The sequence below is a fragment of the Anopheles gambiae genome, chromosome 3, assembly GCF_943734735.2.
Source record: "Anopheles gambiae chromosome 3, idAnoGambNW_F1_1, whole genome shotgun sequence".
Classification (NCBI taxonomy): domain Eukaryota; kingdom Metazoa; phylum Arthropoda; class Insecta; order Diptera; family Culicidae; genus Anopheles; species Anopheles gambiae.
The window spans coordinates 84,972,697-84,993,493 of NC_064602.1; the positions used below are offsets into that span (position 1 = coordinate 84,972,697).

General features: G+C 47.2%; 1 protein-coding gene across 1 annotated transcript in view; it reads right to left on the reverse strand.

The window, feature by feature from the left end:
- Window positions 1-20,797, reverse strand: part of LOC1271202 (uncharacterized) — a 300,952-nt gene that overhangs the window by 231,208 nt on the left and 48,947 nt on the right. Inside the window, exon 3 of the mRNA XM_061656117.1 lies at window positions 16,071-17,395. Coding sequence (XP_061512101.1) covers window positions 16,071-16,259 — 189 coding nt within the window. The 5' untranslated portion in view covers window positions 16,260-17,395. The remainder of the gene's footprint in view (window positions 1-16,070; window positions 17,396-20,797) is intronic.

Genomic DNA, 20,797 nt, shown 5'->3' on the forward strand with positions numbered 1-20,797 from the left:
GAATTCTTTTCGCATTGATTGAGCTGTGCGCGCCTTCCATCATCGGTGCATGGACAGATGAAAAAACACACACACATACATACTTGGCTTTTTGCACCCTTGCGACTTCCGCCGGCTTTCGGTACAAAGTTGTTCGGTTACATCGGAAGCCCTCCGACACCAGCCAGGTTCGTGTAATGCTTCAGATTTCATTAAAGGCTTACGCGCTGGCAACATTCCCAAACCCCGGTTCGAGAGTTGTGACAAAATGTACCAACAGTGACAGGTGAGCATTACGGATGCCTTTCCGTCCCGAAAGTTGTGTGACCTGCGATCTGCTAAATTCCCGCACGGGTTGGCACAAAACTCGAACCCGTTGGGAGATTCGAGCAAAAAAAAATGAAAACCAAAGCGGAGTTTATCCATTTGCCAACGGGCTGGCCCGGTGGTAGATAGTGTGTAAGGTATTTCTGTGCGGTCGTCATCGTCACATTTTGCTACGAAAAACCCACCACTGCCCAAACCAGACATTTACATTTACGGGCAACTGTCACAACTGTGTAGCGCCGCACGATGGGTTTAAGTGGTCCATCTCATACCACTACTTCTGCATCGCTCCCAGCTCGGCAGGATGGTTGGTATGGAGAGACAGAGCACTTAATTAATTTGCCACGGCTGATGGACGATGTAGGTGAAGATTGTCTGGGCTTTATAGAGATTTAGCAGAGAGAAAGAGAGAGAGAGAGAGAGAGAGAGAGAAAAATACATTTTGCACACCGTATGAGGCGAAGCCGTTCGAGTTCATAGGTGCTACCAGTACAACTATTGGTAGATATGGAGTGCTGCTAAAGTGATAAATATGCGTCCCCACAAACCATTTACATCTTCAGGAAAAAGGAAACGAAAGACTCAATACAGAGAATTATAAACTAAGTGCATTTTAAATGCAAAAATACACAACTTCAAGTGTACGCTCCCTCCTTTGCAAGGTCGCCTCAGAAAATGCGCTCCAGCAGATGCACTCGAACAGACAAACAAGCAAGCGGCCAACAGAAAAACCTAGTGCATCCTTCTTACGCCCACTTTCGCAGCGCATTGGTGCGCCGGTGAAGAAAGTGTTTGATTAAAAATTATGCAAACCCGTTCGCCCTGTTTGCAGTAGTGACAAAGAGCGGCAACATTGCGGAGGAACTGTTTGCACAGACACTGAGAATGGAATTATTCGCCATACAAAACAATGACACCAACACTGGTAGCAAATGCGCCCACAAGAAGTAGTTTCATAGCATCGCCATCGCCATCATCATCATCACCGTAGGCAGCAACTTATCGCACTGTTCGGACGCTAAATGTTTGCCATCAGCTCTTGGAGCACTCACTCGAAGCGATATTCCATGTTACATGTATGACAAACACACACACACACACACACACACACACACACACACACACACACACACACACACACACACACACACACACAGAAGTGCACGAATAGCAAACACATGAACGACTAGAAACAAAAAAGAAGAAGCTACTATCCCACCCAGTACACGCTACCTTACCGGCCAACGTTTAGAACGATAGGAAGGAAATGGGATTGAAAAATGATGCACTACACATAAAACAACCCCGAAGACGATACCCGCCACTGCTAGGACGGAGTGGGGTAGGGTCATCACAACCAGGAAGGGATGTGTACACACACATACACACACGCATTCCACAACACCCTTTCTTGCGCAACCACTCAATTCGTGCGGTTTTGTGACCCTTTTTGCGCTACCATTCCGCTCAAGCACGGACCGGTATCCTGGTCACGGCACCAGCAAGTCAGAGCAAGTGGATTACGAAACTACTGCATGAGTGAGAGATGATGAAGGTCCAGTGCCTGGCCCCTTTCTGCGTTCAAGTACATAGTTTTGCTCTTTACTCAATGATGGAATTGGTTCGGCTCGGGATACACACACACATAGACAAGCTTAAAGTGAACCCATTGGGGCGGAGTGAAAAACGTTACAGAAACCTCGATTTTACCGGGAATGAAAGGCTGGAGATCTCTCGATTGGGACCCGATAAAACAAGGGCCACCCCGTACGTACGTGATGGAAACGAATTCCTCACTCACACGCACACTTTTCTCCAACCCAGCGGTTCTTGAATGTTTGGATAGAAAGGCCGCCATTCTTGCATAACCTCACGTTCACCCCCAAGCCGGCACCGCTTTTGCAAAAGTGTCACATTTAAGAACCGACTTAATTCACCTCACACAAAAGAGCTCAATCAGGACACGTCAGAGCTTGAGACCGAGGACGAAAAACGAAGTTCTGAAAAACGGAGGTGCCAAATGGTAACGGTGATGTAATCGAAAGACAATGCACGTCAGATTCAATCTTGCCGATTGCTATTAAAGCTTGATGGACTGAATGCAATGCTGCTGGCAGGGAAGTTTGAAGATGGTGCCAATCCAATATGCAACTGCTCGCAGAGTTGGTAAGCAAGAGTAAACTATTTACCCAAGGAATTTGCAACCGTGAAGCATCGGCAAACAGACCGGGGCGCACTCTCGATACACCTTTGATCGATAGTGGTAGTTAGGGGGAGCAGGGATGCATCAAAATTGTTTAACGAGTAAACGAGTTTAGTGCGCGATTACTACTGATACGAACTAATACACCGAATAGGCAAACTTTTGCCAACAGTGAACTCTGCACGCAAACAATCATCGGGCGAAAGGGGTAAGTAAAAAAAAACCCTATAAACAGAGCACCAAACAAACTACGCAGGCAACACAGCAGTTTGCCACAAATTGCAAGCAAACAATCAGCTAAACAATCGCACAACTGCTGATTATTAAGCATAATCGTAAGCTCATTGGGCGTACCTCATGCACCAACTCTCGCTCAGAGGTTGCAGGGCTCTATTTCTACTACTGCGCTCCTCCATCGCTTCCACACAGGCCGGCGGCTTAGGGTGCGCTTTTGTTTGCCTTTAGAACACAGGCAGCAATATCGAGCAACATCCCGCAAGGACCTAACCCGCATTCATACCTTGACGATCGCTGGGGCTCCAATGCTTGACGCACCTTTTCGCGATAAACTCGCGAGCTTCATTACAATTTACACACTACAGAGCACACCGTCGAATGCGATGCCACCTTTCCACTATTTATCAAACCATCCCAGCGCCATCACGGTCTGCACCCCGTCCCCCATTCGGGCTCAGTCGCGCTCATCAGTCAGGGCTTTGGGTTATAGCGCCAGCTCACGTGGTGGCTCCCGCTGAATTTATTGCACTCCACCGTCGACTAACGATGTAAACTCAGCCACGCGCGGGCCCTGGGTATGTTGTGTTACCCAAGAATACAGACGCGTCTGTTATCCTTTCGCGCGCGCACAGCTCACTCAACCAGTCAGTTGTTGTCGTCACTGTTTGCTGAGCAAACGGTCCCCTCTCCGCCAGTCCCGTCAACCCATCTGCATCCCTTCCGGTTTCGGGAGGATAGCAACCTTTGGAAATTAACTCCTCCCAAACGCTCCGCTTTAGAGCCCGTTTGGAGTTGTTTGCTTAATTAATTAAACCGAATCGAACACCGACCCCCTCCGGGTAGGTTCTCACCTTGTTAACCCAGGGCGCAACCCCTGAAGGTGGAGCAAAGTAAGAGGAAAAGGAGAGGATATGATTTGCTTGCACGACCTAATTTCGTCCCGTCAAATACTGCGACACAGGATATTGTAGCCGTGGTATCCTTTCTTTTTTTCACAAAAGCAATAAAAAACGGAACAAGATCTTCATTCCCCTTTGTGCCCCAGACATCATGTAAGCACAGCGCTTAATCAACACGGTTGATGAGCGCTATTAGACAGTTACAACTACGAAAAAAGGAACGTTCCGTATGAGACGAGAGTTTCAATAAGAGGTCTTTTTAAGGCTTCAATCATTGAAAAGGCGAAAGGAGCGCGTGCTGCGACATTTAAATGTTAATGAAATTTAGAAAGCACAATCATTAGCAGCTCCAAGTAGAGCGAAATGGGAAATGGGAATGTTCTACAAGAGCTTCCAGTACACCTGCAGCAATTCAAGCTTTCAACAATCAGATGACAATTGGAAGTGCGTATCCTCATCTGGCGACGGGCGAATCAAGCCCGCGTGTGCCCGCTAACGAGCCGACAAGTTCTTTAGCCGACGAAACTGGCAGATCATCGATTAAAAGGAGCCCCATCTCGTACCTGCTGAGCTAATTAGCGAAGGGAGTGGAAATTAATTGCTGCTGCTGCTCCGTCTCGTCAGCGCTAAACCGATTAAGGTGTAACATGCTCAATTGCTGTCTACTGGAACAAGCGCCACTCGAGAGCATAAGTAAGGGCGCGCCTTAGAACACGGGGAAGAAGTTCCTCATTGATACAGAACCAATTTATAGTGAGTGCTTTAACGAAGTTCTCCAGTTTCTTGCTCCAGGATTTTGCTCTCCCAAGCGTACCATTTCCAATTGCAGAATGTCCCATGAACATTTCTTTATCATTCGCAGGCTTGTACAGGTAACAGGAAGAATCCCACCAAACCACTCGGAGGGTGGCGTACGTTATGTGGCGAAACGGGCAAACTTTTAATTAAAAACTCTCACCTCCGGAAGGTGCTGCTCGCTTCGGTCAAGGAGTTGCTGCTTTCTTTCCATTTCTTCCGAGCCCCCAAGCCTTGGCCGGTTGCACTCTGGCTCGCCACTTGTGCCACCACCAAAAACTGAACCGAGGGCGAAACGCTAACTCAGACAGGCACAGAATGGGCGCAAAAACCAGCCCTGGAAACCATCAACTTTTCCACTTTCCCAATTGATTGTTCAATCGGGTCAATGGGAGAACAATCCCGAAGGAGAGATCTGCTCGGCAAAGTGAAACAATAAGAAATATTCTTAAGCACTGTTGCAGTCTTTCGTTGTTTCTATTTCCTCTTTTTTTTATTTTAGTTTTTTGTTCGTACGTCCACTTGTACCGGCAGGTCCATCTTGATGCGAGAAGTACTCGGTTTTTAGATGAAAACTTTCTCTACGCCCGGCATACTGAAACTATTTCCTTTCAAGGGTATTTTTTATGTAGGAAACCTCGTTTCTTTAGCTGACCGCATTTCCTGAATCCAATTTCTCGTGAAGTACAATTGAATTCTGAACGGTCATAGCCACACACAAATTAAGGCGAGTATTCTTTATTTTTAAGAAACCGGTTGCTCTCTTACAATATTTTGTTGAGGGTTTTAAGATACATCAAGAAACTGGAGTATGATTTTAATAAAAAGGAAATGAAACAAAGGAACTAGATCTAGAAGAACCAGAGCTGCAAAATCTTTATATTCAAAATGATACCAAAACAACCCCCCGAGCAGTTTCGAGCATCACCCCTGGTGGATGAAAAATGAATCTAAACGACGTGACGCATGTGTTTGATGTGCCCGAGAGCTATCAGTCCTTCCATACGGACTCGATAGCCAGCTCTTCCTTCGATCAGGTCTAATGTTATCCTACACACGCTTATACGAACATAAATCCAACCATTCCGAAAACGGAATGCCCTGCGGACACTGTATGACACTCTCCGGAACATATGTCGAACTAATGGGGCAAGGTGGTAGCCCAGTGAGCAGCAGGAGCACACCACACGCGATCTTCAGCGTCTGATCCGATAACGATGCTTCACTGCTGCTTCCAGAACCTACCCCAAAACTGAATGTCTCCCTTGTTTTACTGCTGCATTCTCTGCATTATCGACCAAACGAAGATGTACGAGTGTCCGGAGAGCTCCCGACGGCGATGGGCCATTGGTGGTGCTGTTCCAAAAACAAACTGCGCCACTTGGCATGCCTGCTCGCATCCGTCGAAAGATGGATTACGGGCTGTCGGGATCAGACATTTGCATTTGCTTCCCTGCTACGAGGGGCGCCGCTGGAGGAGGTTTTTTTGCCCCTGGTTCCCTTTATATGTCTTTCCCTCCTCCTCTTCACAACAGCAACCCGGAAGTGGAGTCGAATTGTGTGCACTGATTTAAAACCCACCTCCTCGCTCGTTGGCAGGCAGCACAAATGCTTGGCTGCTCCACACGGGCTCCTTTGCTCTACTCAACGGGCACAAAACGCTTCCCTAAAACCAACAACCAATCTATCGCCCGGGCCAGGGCCTATATCTCTGCCCGAGAATCAATACCCACGGCCTACGGACCAACCAACGACCAAGGAGGATGGTCAGCCGTAGGGGTTTGATGAAGTTTTGCACACGCTGGAACTGCTGCTGGAAGAACGAGTGCGTTAAGGGCATCCGGAGGGCCAAGCCAGCACCCGGTGGCGGGTTCGGTATGGTTCGGCAACACATTTCACACCTTTTCTCTCTACCTTTCCGGGGAACGGGACGGGTGAAGTTATGGATTTGGCAATTGTGAAACATGGCTAATCTGTTCAATCTGTTTTCTGTTCGGAAATTTATAGATACGAGCACAAGATTAATTGATGAGGTGCTGTGGGAAAACCTCCACACGTTTTTAAACACACCCACCGCCACCATATCCCGAGCTCGGCACACCTTTGGCAGCGCCGTGGCTGCAAGGATACTGTGTGTGCATTCACTGGTTCATGTGTATGTGCATGTGTTTGGATTGAAGAAGCTCCAGGAAAAACAGATCCCATCCCAAAAGCAGCACAGAGCGATGCTTTCCGAGGCAAGACGATTGAGCGACATTGGAGGGCGGCACGCACGGACGGTTAGATAAATTTCCTAAGATACTGCCAACCGGTGCACTGACCAACTGGAGCGTAAAAGCAATAACCTGCTACCTACCAACCGAAAGTACACACAAAAAATACCGTATCACACCATCCTTTCGACACCGTTTGTGTTGGACGCTGGAGCAAAACGTAGGTACGAAACGAATGACCCATCTTTACGCGTCGTCGTGTGTCCTAAGGGAGCTTCTCCGGTGCTTATCGCACGGTTCAAATGAGGATTTCCCCAAGTGTTGAGGCTAGCCCGATCTGATAAAGCATTAGGGTCAACAACAATCGAAGGAAGTTTTTTGTGAGTGTGTGTGACATCCGAACGACAAAGCAAAGGACCTATTTGGAATATGCTGATACGGTGTTGTGCTTGCCGTAACGAGGAGCATATCTTCATTTTCGGCTCGCTGAAGGTGAAACATTGTATACGACACAAGCGCCCGGAATTCTACAGAACTTGGCAGCAAACGGTGCCAGAATCGATTTCTTGCCGCCGTGATACAATCTTTCCATTGCTTGCTAAAGCTCCATTATGTTTTCGGCGCCTTAGGAAGCAGCTCGATCGGCTGTGTAGGTGGTTTATAATTTAAGAAAATAATGAGCTTTGCTGCCTCCGAAATTGCCTCTTCAAAGTCCATACGCACGACGCAGCACAAAAAAGTTCGAGGAATACTATTTTAGCATTTGCTTAGAATTCTCCAACATCCATGGCCATGGGAAGTGTATAATACGTTCGTATTGGCATACGCAGCAAAGAAACGCGAAAGAAATCCACTCCATCAAACAAATTTGTGTACCTTTGCCGCGTTCGATAAACAATAGTTCATTCAGATGTTTCGCTAAATCGAACACCTACGCGTTTCGGTTAACGACGCTTCAAGATGTTAATCCCCCAAGTCTGGGCGATGGGCGAACACTTTGTGGAGGTAGAGTAACGCGATGCCACTACCCGATAAAGTGTTTAATGGCGTCATTAATGGACATCCCCAAAAACGTCTCATCCCAAAAGCCGTGTGTTTGAGCGCACACCTCTTCGTGAAAATGAAATTTATTCATAAAGACCACGGGTTGCTTCGAGCTCGAACAAAAAATCACAACTTCAAGTGAGAGGCGTTGATGAGCCAAATCCAAACCCCGTGCTGAATGTGTTCTTGCGTGTATACCACTTTTGTGGGGTAACGATAAACTAAAAGAATCATAAAAAAGAACCTCCTTTAAAGCCCAAACGCACGGTGAGCGCGATCACATCGTCGACATTGATCCAGATTCGCTCGAGTGAATCCCGGCCAACTGCGCATTCTCGCCATCTTCCTCCGGCGGTTAACGGCGCGTGGGATGACCCGATCCGCTCGCTGATGGACCGATGACTAACATTGGGGCCAATAAATTAGCAGCTCGTGAGGAGGAGAGCGAGCACCGCACGACAAAACCGCAATAATTGTGTACGAGCGCCGCCGAACTGGCCGGCTGTTCGCTTTTGCAAACATGACGCAATGTCGGAGAGGAAGCCACCACACGTCACGCTTCGCTGGTGCCTAACGCTAGCCTCCGGATCACGTGGAACTGTCATCAACAAAGGTCGTGCAACAGTCGTACGCGGGGAGGAGCATCAGGCACAAGCGAGCGGCAGTGAACGAGAGACATCTAATCATTATGTTTACCAAACGCACGAGACTGCAATCACATGTGCGTTCTTTTGATGTTGGAAGACGCTGGCAGGCTACTTCACCGGAACGGGGCTGTCTTGCAAGCACCCGCGGGTAAGCCGCACCAGAAAAGAACATTGCCGGGTGTGTACAGACGGCAATTAAACTTCCACCCGGTCCGGTATTGCGCCTACCGAAAACCCACCGCTCCCAATTAAGTCCCACACCAGTGATTAATGATGTTATGTGTGATGTAATTATCAAACACAGGCGGCCCAGCACAGCTGTGCTGCTGCGCTGTATGTGGGGGATGGTTAATGAAGTTAGCGGCGACTGTTAACGGCAACGATTAAATAAAGATTTGATGGATAAGCGCTGAGGTGTAAGAGAGTGAAGCAACCTCTGTGTGATTATCATTCCCACTTTTACGCTGGCTGTGTGCTCGGAGGTCAAACGATTAAAAAACTATCACAGCATTTGATTGAACATCTTAATTAATTTTAATGATCTTACCGTGCTTAACGCATTCCGCTTAAATTCCTGCTGATAATAGAGTTGCATCGTTAGCATTTGATGTTTGTACATGTCAAGATATTGACATTGGAAGTAAGCAAAATTGATACCGAAAAAAAATAGCAATGCCTCAATGTTCCAATGGGTAATGAATTTCCGGAACTGCTCATCATACACTCAACAAGCCCACATTGTCCATCATCTATATCCCCGTGGCAATCTCGAGTCCGAAGTCCAGTAATGCGATCCAACCGCCCACAGCAACGATGTACTACTGGCCCACGCTCGGTGGAGAAATCACTTGTAACCCAAGAACAAACGCCCATCACCGGGAGACGATGCTGTCACACTTCATCCACTGTCTACCGCTTTGGTGGAAATGAACGTCACCGTCAACGGCCTGGCGATGACGGGTTCGCGTCACACAAAAACCGTTTCCCCTTTCGTGTTCAGCTTTCCCGGGAGTCCTTAGGCCAAAGCAGGGCAAAACAGAGCAAACGTGTAATGAAATGCGAGGGACACAGTGCAAAAGTTCCACAAGAGATTCGAACCGTTGCAGCCAGCAAAATGAAACTAATCAATTGACCATAACGGGTTACGGAGCTGGGAGCGGCATTGAAAGAACGGTACAACAAAAAACCTCAGCTTCGTCGTATTGCATCTCCTATGATGGACGTTTTTCCTCCCCTTTCTACGTGATACTGAGACATCGAAACACGATGTGCCAAAAAAAAAATCCCATTTTCAAAATATCCCACAAAAAAAAACCAGTTCAATCCAACGAACGTCCGCGCGAAGCATTCGTCGTCATGGAGGAAAACGGTCACAGGATCAGACGGGAAATGCTCGCCCGCCTGACAGCTGCCAGAAGCTGCCCACACAGGCTTTGATGTGGTTGCAACCTTGATTCCCGAACGGAAACACAATAGGCGGAACACAACGTGACCGGGAGGCGATGGGTGTCTTTTCCCCGTTGACTTTTTGCCTTCGTGAAGTGGTGTGACTGCACAACATCATGCCTGCAACCGTCGAGAGAAAGAGACCATGCCATGAAAAGCAGATGCAGTGAGATGTAACAAACGTACCGAGGCTACGTTTGAAGCGTGTGATTTCCACGTGGGATGAATTAAAGGATGTATTTTTTGTAGAATCTTTAACTGGTTTTTTGAGCATAAATCCATTTTGGGGCTTTGATTAATGTAAAAAATATATAATCACGAAACTTGAATCGTTTGACTTCTTTAAAAGCGCCAAAAGGTATGCAAACGCAACACAAATCGACCGTTTTAAGCCATTTTAGCTATTTGCATGGTTTCTGCCGTACTTTTGGGCTGGGAAAACGTACCTAGAGAGCTGCTTTTTCTCTTTAATAAAGTAAACGTCAAGCTGAAAACGAATTGGCAAACCTTAAAGTTCACCACTCACACCACCCACAAGGATGTCTCCCCAAAGGCATCTGTCGCGCTTCAGTAACGTCCACAAACGCGCATTTTGATGCGCGCAAACTTTTCCTATCGCGCTCCTCCTAGCGCGCGTTGCGATAAACAACAAGCCAACAATGTATACAGAAGCAGAAGGAATAAAAAAAACAAGCAACAAGATCTTGCAAGCTACAAATGTCATAATTCATAATGGCACACCGGGTGTAAGAAGGTACACAATCCCCTTGTCTACCTGTCTCCAGCCCGGGAGTGCCGGCTGCAAAAATGGCTGAGATGTTACCACTTACACCTGGGAAAACGGTTCTCGGAAATCGCAGCTCTCGGCTCTCGGAGAGGGCTGGTGTGAGCGGATGATAAAACTCGCCGTCGAAAATGACCCGCTCCCTCCCCAGAAGCCACGCCGAGCGTTGGAAGGGAACGAACAAGTTAGAGATACCCGGGAGCAAAATGTTTCGCGAGACGCACAAGTGTCAGCCTCCTTACGGAAAACTCATTCCAGCGGGCGCGTAGGACAATAAAAAAAAAACGGAGCACAACAGCCTTCCCGACGACACACAGCACAACATCCAAAACCCCGCGGGCAGCATGTAGATATGCTTCTTTGTCTCCCTTATCCAACTATCTTGAGTGCGAGGCCCGTGTCCCGCTGTACTTGCTCTTTTCCCGGCCATGCTTTTTGCACGCCCAGCGAGCCAACTGAAGCTGGAACTCGTACACCGGCTGTGGTCGGTTTTGGAGAAAAAGAGGAGGAAAAAAAACAGCATCTTCCGGAAGCCCGTTGCCAACCGCCGTCAAAATGTCCCTTTACCGCACAACCCGGGCGGGCGACATTTCGTTTCGTTACTTGCGCTCGCGCCTTCGTCCTCCCGAAAACCGTCCCAATGAATAGCAGAGAATTTCCGGTTCCGGACAACCTCAACACACACACCGGAAAGAAGCGAGAGAGAGATAGAGTGAGAAAGATAAAGGTATTGCAGGGCGCCCCGATGAGCGCAGGCAACGCATACCTACTCCTCCCGTGTTGGTGGTGCTATGATGGGAGTGTGTAGTTCGCAGCGACAGATAGAATCGTACACAAGCATCTCTCCGCTGTGTTGTGCGCATCCTGCACCTATCCTTCCACTTCACGATCGTATGTGGTGAATGTGTGTGTGTGTGCGAAAGCATGAGTGACATTATCCTGAAGGCCTTGTTCCTTCTTTCCCGCTGGTCGTCCCCGTCACACACTCGTGTACACGTTTCGCACTCGTTTGTCGCGTCAAAAGGGCGGAAAAATGTGAAAAAGCGCCAGTGGTTTATGTTTTGATAGCATGAGCCTCCCCCTTCCCCCCACACTCGCACACCCCATTCCAAAGGAGCAGAAGGAGTAGGAAGGACAAAACACCCATGTGCCGTGTCAAAATGGCATAAACGAGGCCCCGTCCCCCAGCAGGAAGGCTCTGTACTGTAGAAACGGCAAAGGTGGGAGTGAGAAAAATGGTATTAAAACTCTTAACAGGGTTTTCTTTTGCATCCTTTGCCGAGCACAAGCAGAACCCCTTGACCCTGCGATAGGAGGAGTGCTGCTTCGCCCGGTTTTTATTATCCGTGATTTTTGCCCTTTTTCCCTCTGGCTTCCCAACTACCCAAGCACCCTCCAAAGCTCCAAAGCACCCATCCGATTGAATGGGGGGGGGAGGCGCTTGTTGTCCCGGGGCTTGTTATTATTATTTATAACCTTAGGCTTTCCACCCTTACCTGAATGAGCCTCACACGCCACCACAGCACCTCTGACCCCGCGCAAGGGAAGGCGACCATTACTGGGGTTCATGCTCACTCATTTATGCTGCTAGACAAGCGGGAGAAGGAGAAGGATTGAGAGGTTGCAAATCGGAGCGACGCTCCGGGGAAGCCCCGAGAACAAGGAAAAGCGCTTTTCCCAGTTTGCCCTGTGCTTTCGCGCTTCGTGCTGCAAATCCCCGTGGGGATGAGGCACAATGGGGAAGACACAAAAAACTCAGGAAACTGACAGGAAATTCTTGACGTTGTAATTGCGAAACAAAGCCTCGAAACAAGCGGCTGCCTTGGAGGCTACAATGGGTGTTGGTGTGTGTGTGTGTGGGTGAGTGTCGGAAAATGGTTACTTTTCACACCCGGAAGTGACCTCGACGGGGTGGTGGTGTGGCGCCAGCCAGCTCCAATGCTCGACCGCAGGCGGGTGTCCTTTTAGCATTATCATCCCGATTCTTGACGGAGGCTGGAGCTTGGAGGCTTGTTGGGGAAGGATAAAAAAAAGCAGTATGCTGCTGCCACACTCAGGTGCTTCACTCAGGTGGGTGTATGATTTAATGATATTGCCCGCTCGCTAGCAGCCTTTCAGTGTCGAGCGTCAAGATTCACTCGTTTGAAGACGTTTATGTTGAGATGTAGCAAATGAAGGACGTTCAACTTCAAGAGACACTTTTTCAAGAGGAAAATTAAGGGGATTTAAAGAAGGAACATGAAAAAGTTAAACATATTTAATGGAAAAGGTTAAGTCATACGCAAAACAAAGGATATATAACAAAAGCGTGAATTTTGCTTCTACTTTAGGTACGTGGATAATATAGAGTAACGATGTTGAAATATCAGGAAACAATTGAAAACAGTTAAAACGCGACTAGTGATGAAAAACAAACAAAAGTGACGATAAGGTTTAAAGACAATATTCATTAATCTATTATGACAAAATAAAAAAGGGAAAATAAGAATAAAAAAGAAGAGCACAAAAAGAGATGACAGCCGATCGAGAAGGACTAGTAACAAAAAAACTGAAGAAGGAAAAACATAAAACAAAATAACTAAACAAACAACAGAATCATTAACTAAGAGTATGTACGCTTAAAGTATGCGTAAAATGTCAACTCCAAAGACATGGATGGATATAGGACGAAAACAACACTCAACCAAACACAAAATCACGCACTATGGATTACTTGGAGTGGAAAATCTGAGCCACTCAGAATTGTGCTGCAAACACACAAAACCATCGACGGTAGCCAAAATCACTTATCAATTATGCGACCCGGGGCTGCTTCTACCCAGGCAAGATGAAAGCAATGGATTAAAACTCTGGAACAACGATCGCACACTCAAAAAAAAACAAAAATCCTTTAAGCATATTGTGTAAGTGTATGACCCGAAGTGTTCATAACCCGGGGTCGAGGGCGATCCAGCATAACCGTAACCTGCTACACTTGACTCACACACGCAGGAATGATTTTTCACCACCGTCGGTTGTGTGTTTGTACTTTCGCTCTGCTCGATTTCACTTGTTTTTTCTCTGGGCACCGGAAGCGCACGCGTTTGATCCCTTCCAAAGCAGCATGCCCCGCAGTTCCACGTGTGCTCCCTATTTTCTGAGCGGGAAATATCAACTCAACCCGGGCGTGCTGTACACTGCTGCACGGCTCGATGCAGAGAACGACCCATCGTAACGATCCTCCGCATGCCTTTCCAAATGACATTCACTTTCCAATTGCAGCGCACCCAGGGCAGCCGTCTGGCGCCAAACTTGTTCGCGTCATACACATACGCACACATCGACACAACACACGAGGAGCAAAACAACGCACATGCAATCCTTTTTAAGCATCCCGCGAGAGGATTGGTGACGAGGGTTCGGGGTTCGAGAAGGTTGGATTTTTCGGTTTTAATTCCTCACACATACACATACGTCGTGGGGGCCCATGTCATGCTTTTCGTCGAGCGTATCGGTGTGGAAAACATTGCCTCCAAACCGCCCGCCTCAAACCCAGGAAAATGCGTGGTGTGTGTTGAAATATTCACACATACCCCAGCTACCAAGAGCGCACACCTCCATCAGCATATGTAGGGACGTGTGTTTCATCGTACACCAATACGAGCGCACAGGAATGTCCGGAAGTGGGACACCAACCGGAACAGAAAACACACACGCACGCACACACACACACACACACGACCGAAATGCCAAACACATGCAAGGATATGGCTGCGGAGGAAAGGCTTTCCCCCAAGCACACCAAGCAGTGTGTGAAGAGGTCATGACTGACAGGATCCGCTTCCATCGCTGGTGTATGCCGAAAACAGCGCCTCCAACAGACACCAAGCACACACACACACACGCGCACACACACAAAACATGCCTCAAATTCAAATCGGAAGTCGGATCCATTTCCAAACCGTAAGTTGCCGTGTTTCGCGTACGCCACTGGTTGGTTAGCGTGATGGTATTGATTTTTTAGCAGAGCGAACTGTTTTAGGCGTCTACCGTGCTGGGAAGAGTAGTCGGCGGGTACCGCACAGCCAATCGATTGACAAGCAGCTTTTCCCGTGGGTGGGAAAAGAGGAGCATGATTAAATTTATCCCAAAAAACGGTTATTGAATTGGAGAGCCGATGATACTTCCGGCGCGCGGAATCGAAAGTGGAGCTCACTGCCGTCGCTTTCCCGCGTTGACCGAGTTACTCGACGGTCCTGACCTGCCTTGTACCTGGAGTAACGAATGTAGGGGATTGTGAGGAGAAGAGAGCACATCAGGCAGAATGTCGGAAATGAATGAAAGCGTTCTGCAAACACACATAAAACACGGTGAATGATTTTTTTTCTGAAGTATTATTTTTAGCCACTCTTGGCGTGATCCATCACACCGGTACCACTGCATTTCCCACAGAGTACGCTGTCGGCAGTGACTGCAGAGGAGCATCACGCTCGCACAACACATCCTTTGCTCATTTCGCGCTCTAATTAACTCTTGCACTCGCGCCCCAACATGATAAAGCGGAATCTGTTTTACTAAAGGGAAAGCAGACTGAGCAAACAAAATTTGCCCCTGCCTAACTGGCGCAATTTCCGCAGCATCGGGTGCGGGAAGAAGCAAATGGCAACTCAATTAGTGCACGTGTTGTACCACCTCGCCAAACACGAAGGCTGGGTCTTTTCTGGCAAGATCTGTCTCCAGCATAGCCACCAATCGTTTCCAAGCTCATCGTCCTCTATATATGGAGTTGCCCAAACGAATGAAAACATTCGTAATTGTTTAATCAATTTTTGGGACAAAAAAAAAACATGTGCCCAAAAACTATGCCCAAACATTCCGGAACATTCGGAGTCTCGTGACATCGAGAAGCTTTCACACTAACGCTACTTCCACTAATATCTCCGGCACTCACAAAAGGTTCCCATGTCAGGGCAGGGGTTAAGATAAGTTTTTTGCAACCCCTCACACTACCTTTGGACACATTCCGTAACATGTGCTTGCTCCTAATTTTGGAATTATTATAATGCAAAAACTTTATCGCCATCCCCCTTTCTTGTGGCAACCGACTCTGGGACGCTGCTAGGCTGGCATGTTCTGAAATGGACTCCAGGAAAGGCGGGTCCCATTATCCCGACATGAGCTCCGGAACATATTGGATAGTTTAATTCACCCAGGAACATAACGAACCTTCTGGAATGGGTTTTTTGCAGAACTACCAGGAAGATACCAGTCAGGCTACTCTTACCTACACGACCCCGCCTGCTGCCTGGAGCTTGGTATCATCGAGACTTCAGCTTGGAGCTGATCCAAAACTGTCCCGAATTTCGGGAATAGGGACAGATCACCATGAAACGAACATCCCTTGCGTGTGTCTCTTCACAGCACGCAGAGGACCCTAGCATTCTACACTCCCTCACAGGTTGTAAGGATTACAGGATTACGGGAGCAAAAATCTGTGCGAATTTCGAGCACACCTACCTTAATACTGTCGTAGCACGCGGTCACGCGTCCGTTTTGAACTTCGACGTTTGCCGGCGGATGTGCGAACTTGCACTCGGTGTCCGGGCGGGAACATTTGTTGCGCTGGTACTCCCGGCATACCTCCAGCTGCAGCCAGCGCGAATCCTTGCCGTTCAGTAGGTTGGTCATGTTTACCATAGCGGCCATAGCGGGCGGCGCTCGGGCAAGATGTGAAATGTGTGTGTGTTGCCTTTGATGATCTCGCTCAACCACTCGTTTCCTCTCTCACACGCGCACGTGGAGGGACGGTTTTGTCTACCGGAGAGGAGGAGTTGGGATTGGAGAGCTACAGCTAGGCTGACTAATACGGCGCTGATTAGCTGGATGGCGGGTACGGGGACTCAGTTGTATCGAGTACACCGACTATGTATCACAAACGAATTCACACTGCTTCTTCTACTTCTTCTTCTTCTTCTTTACTAGATGCGCACGTACATACACACACTCGTCCACAGGTCGTAGAATGGAAAGGGAAGGAAACCCTGTTTGTATTCTTCTTACATACACACGCCAAGATACTGCAGTAGACTTTTCACTGCAAATCACACTGCCTCACAGACACTGCCGGTAAGACTTCACACACACACGAAGGACACACACACACTTGTGACGTATTGTACCACTACTAACTTCCTCCTTTTGAACGGATTGAACTTTTTTTGTTGCCTCGAAGCACACACTAGAAGAACATTAAACACTTTCTGCAGGATGTTAGGCTTTACTTCCTCAACAACACGCACGGCGTATGTCCCCAATCTTTCCAATGAAATTGGGGAGGTTTCGATGAATGACACTCTCACTGACACTCTCACTCTTTCCCTCTATCTCTCTTTCTCTCTGGCAAGCTGACTAGAGGCTTGGGCGCAGATGAAGCGTTAAAGCAAGCTGGACTGTTTCGAGGATAATGTTGGGGAGAGCTTGTTTTTGAGGTGTGGAACTGCAACAGCGGCACAGCAGCTTACGACGAGCGCGCACAGAAGGACATCTAGCAGGCAAGTGCGTAAGAGGGATGGCTCAATGCATGTGTCTGTGTAAGGATAGAAGAGAGTGTTTATGTTTGGGATTTTGTATGTATTGGATGTGTGTGTGTATGTGCGGTTGTGGACAACAGAAACAGACAGATAGATTGTAGAAAGGATGCGGAAAAGCAGCAACCTTGGCAAAGCTGTTCAAGGGCGCAGGGAAATCGGGACGGCGAATGCTCTTTTTTTTCTAAAGCACACGCACACACAAAGGACACAAACACTGCTTAATGGACACTAGAGGTTTGCGATCTTTACTGCCTGCAAGAAAAAAGAAGAAAAAGAAGAAGAGTTAGTATAAAACACAATTAGGGGGGGAAACGTCTATCGATACAACAAGAAGCGTGTCGATGTAGGGGGAGGTGCCGAATACACGTATCTCTATCTAGCCCCATGCCCCATACATGCCATTGTAAAGTCAATTCCTCGAACTCGAAGTACAATAAAATTATTTTACCACAAACACAGTTAACGACACGCCAGTTGCCCAGGGCGCAAATACGCGTGCAATAAAGCAACGCAAAGGCCCTTCCAATATTGGATATTCAAAGCCCATATCGTCCGCAGACGAACGAAGAACACATCCTAGAACGTACTACACACAGAAATACCAACAACATCCACACACCAACAAAAAAAAAACAACAACAACGTGTCCTGAAAATAATAAAGCGATTCAGATCGCTTCAGCAGTTGCGACAAGCAGCAATCGTCATAAATAATAAAAAAGCGTCATTTTAGCATGATCGTAAAATCCAGAGCCTCGTCGTGGTGCTTACAGATGCTCCGGAATGGGGAATGAATATGGAATTATGAGCCTGCAGACACATACGCCTCCCCGCACCCTTACGGCACAGCGACGTCTAAGTTTTCGATCGTTTAGGGCAGCTTGGAGCTATGGAAGGGTGGATGCCTGCGGGGTAGTGGTTGATTTATATGGTTTTATTTGTCGCTGTAATTTGTCTCTCCCGCCTTGACGGTTTGACGGGAGCACAGGTCTACGGCATGTGCGTAATGGTTCAAAACAATTCTGAGGGTTTTTTTTTGTGTCGTTGGAAACTTATTCTCGTTAAACGTTTAAAAGATATTGGTGGTTTAAGGATTTTGAATTTGAATACATGAGGCTTAATGTTATGCTCATGATACAATTCCAGTAAAAAAGAAACAAAGATCCTATGACCATCTCCAATTTCCTAGCAGTACATAACACCATCGACATCTCCAGATTTAGCATAAAGATAAGAGATACCGTAAAGCAACCTTCTACCCACAGCTTCTTCCCATCTAACCGATGCCACCAATAACATGTTTGAGTTGGATTGGCTTCAAATGCAGATAGCAAAGTGTCATCAGAACAAACCTCGCACCCAATGTCCGTTTTTTTTTTGCCTTGCACTGTGACACGTTCGAGAGACATTAACGTTCTAAACCGAACGGTGGTAGCCAAACGAGCAGAAAACTGCTGATTTAGTTGCTGCCAATGTTTGTTTATCGTACCACCAGCACACTACCAACCTAGCCACTAACCTAGCCACTTTTTTATTCTACTTCCTTGCACGCTTTCTCCCGTTCCGCAACAGGAACGGACGCTTGCTGCACGGGATGATGATGCAACTCGTTTGCAAGTGATGCGCAGCAGCGCAAGATAAAAAAAAGCAAACCTGAGGATGCTATCGTATCACACGCTATCGTGTATGCACCTCGACACAAAACACACACAGAGTATGCACACCCAGGTCAATGTTTGTTGATCGGACGTACGCCGGGAAGTGGTGCACAATGAATAAACTCGGAAAAAAGAATCCCCTCCCCCCACCATTCCCGGTTCTCCGTGACTGCACCGACGAGTGTTGTTGCTTGTGTGCGGGACAGAAAGAGATGTATTTTTAATTTAGTTCAATTAAGAAAGTTCAACTCCAGATCTGCTTCAATACCGAAACGCTGAACGAACTCATGGACGTGAGAATTGCAATGTGGTGGACGGAGTGTTCCTGTTTTTTTTCGTGAGTGATGCCAGCCTTTCGACCGCAGGTTTGACCGGCAGGCACCGGGTGCTCAGATTTGTGATGATCTTTATTTCTTTATTGCCCACCAAACAGGGGAGCCATCGTGATTTAATTGGACGACAGTGATCAGTGTTATTTTTTTCTACAACTCGGTTTCGTATTTGGAGAAATTCGGTTAATTTGAACATTTCTCTGGGTTCTTTCAATGTGTAAGGTAAGGTATAACACTGAAAATCACATCACTTATAAGCTACCCCCTTCCTTTAGTTAATGGATTCCGCAATTGGTAGCGCAACCGGATCTAAATCGGCAAGAATAAACTATGATTAAGCTCGCTTAAAAATGACCTCACCGATTCGTCCCAAAATGGCATATACGGCGCCGCCAGTCTAGCTAGCAGTAAAAAAAAACAATGTCAGGTACTGCACACACCCACACCCAAGTAGTTCCCCCAACAGGGTAAAACAGAGAGGCCGAGGTAGACTGTAATTTCAGACCAAAACTAATTCCATTGCACCAGCGGAGCTCCAGCCATCCGCGAAGCTCTCTACTGCAATCAACGTAAGAAGCCCTTTTTTCTTAAGCTGGAACTGTTGTTAGTATGGTTTAGAGAGGCTTTGGCTCCTGCGGAGTTCTTTCGCCTCTTAAAACTTCCTCAGTGAAGCTGGAACTACATTTGAAGCACATTTGCCTTTGTGAGATTCACTTAAGTTCGAGTACTCTTTGATGTTTAGGTATTCTTGTTGTCCATTCAATAAACGTTATAAATAAAAGTTTAAATATGATAGAACGGAATTGCTTATGGAATTTTCTTAAATGCATATTCAAAACTCGGGAACGGATCGGGTTTGTTGTTGAGAACTTTATGTTTTTGTTTAACTCCGGCAGGTTATGTATCTGTGGATTAGATCATACAAGATCTTGTCTCTGTTTATGCTACTAGCACCAGTGTCCAAACCCGGCCTTAACCAGGCTTTGCAACACGAAATGTAGGTTATGTTTATTTATTCAATACACGCAATATCCACACCGATGGAATCCAAAGTCGTTGGCCACATGGCAGAAACATTCAAGGCGTGAACACGCAATTCTTTATGGTTTACAGATGGGAGAAAGAAAGAGAGGAAATAGGACTACCGAAGGCCAAAATGTTGGTAGATATCACTCATTCTTTAATTTAAAACCTAATTTATTGGATAACTTGCAAGGGGGTATTTGTCTACATTCCAGAATTCAGAATTCAAACCAGATCTTGATTTTCCGGAAGCTAACCGAATTGCCGACCCATGGTGACAAACTCTCGCCACAAACGCACACTAATCCAATTCACAAACAATACGAACACACACCAACACTTCTGGACGCCTGAAGCCAAATATCCCAAGATACGCTGCCATTCTCGGACCTCGCACTTAAGCGCCCGCCATCGCCCTCTGAACGCGGCAGTAATATGCTTCTCCAGTCAGCAGGCCTGCGATATATGCGGCGCGTACGTAAATATTGTGTTAATAATTTGTAATTGAGTGACCATGAACCAAGAGCGCGTAGCGTCTTCTTCGTTTCCAGCTAGGCCCACGCACGAAACCCCATCCGTCCACCTAGGTAACGCACGCGCGTTCTGTGTGCGTTCTGTTTGCTTTCGGAGGGGTGTGATGAC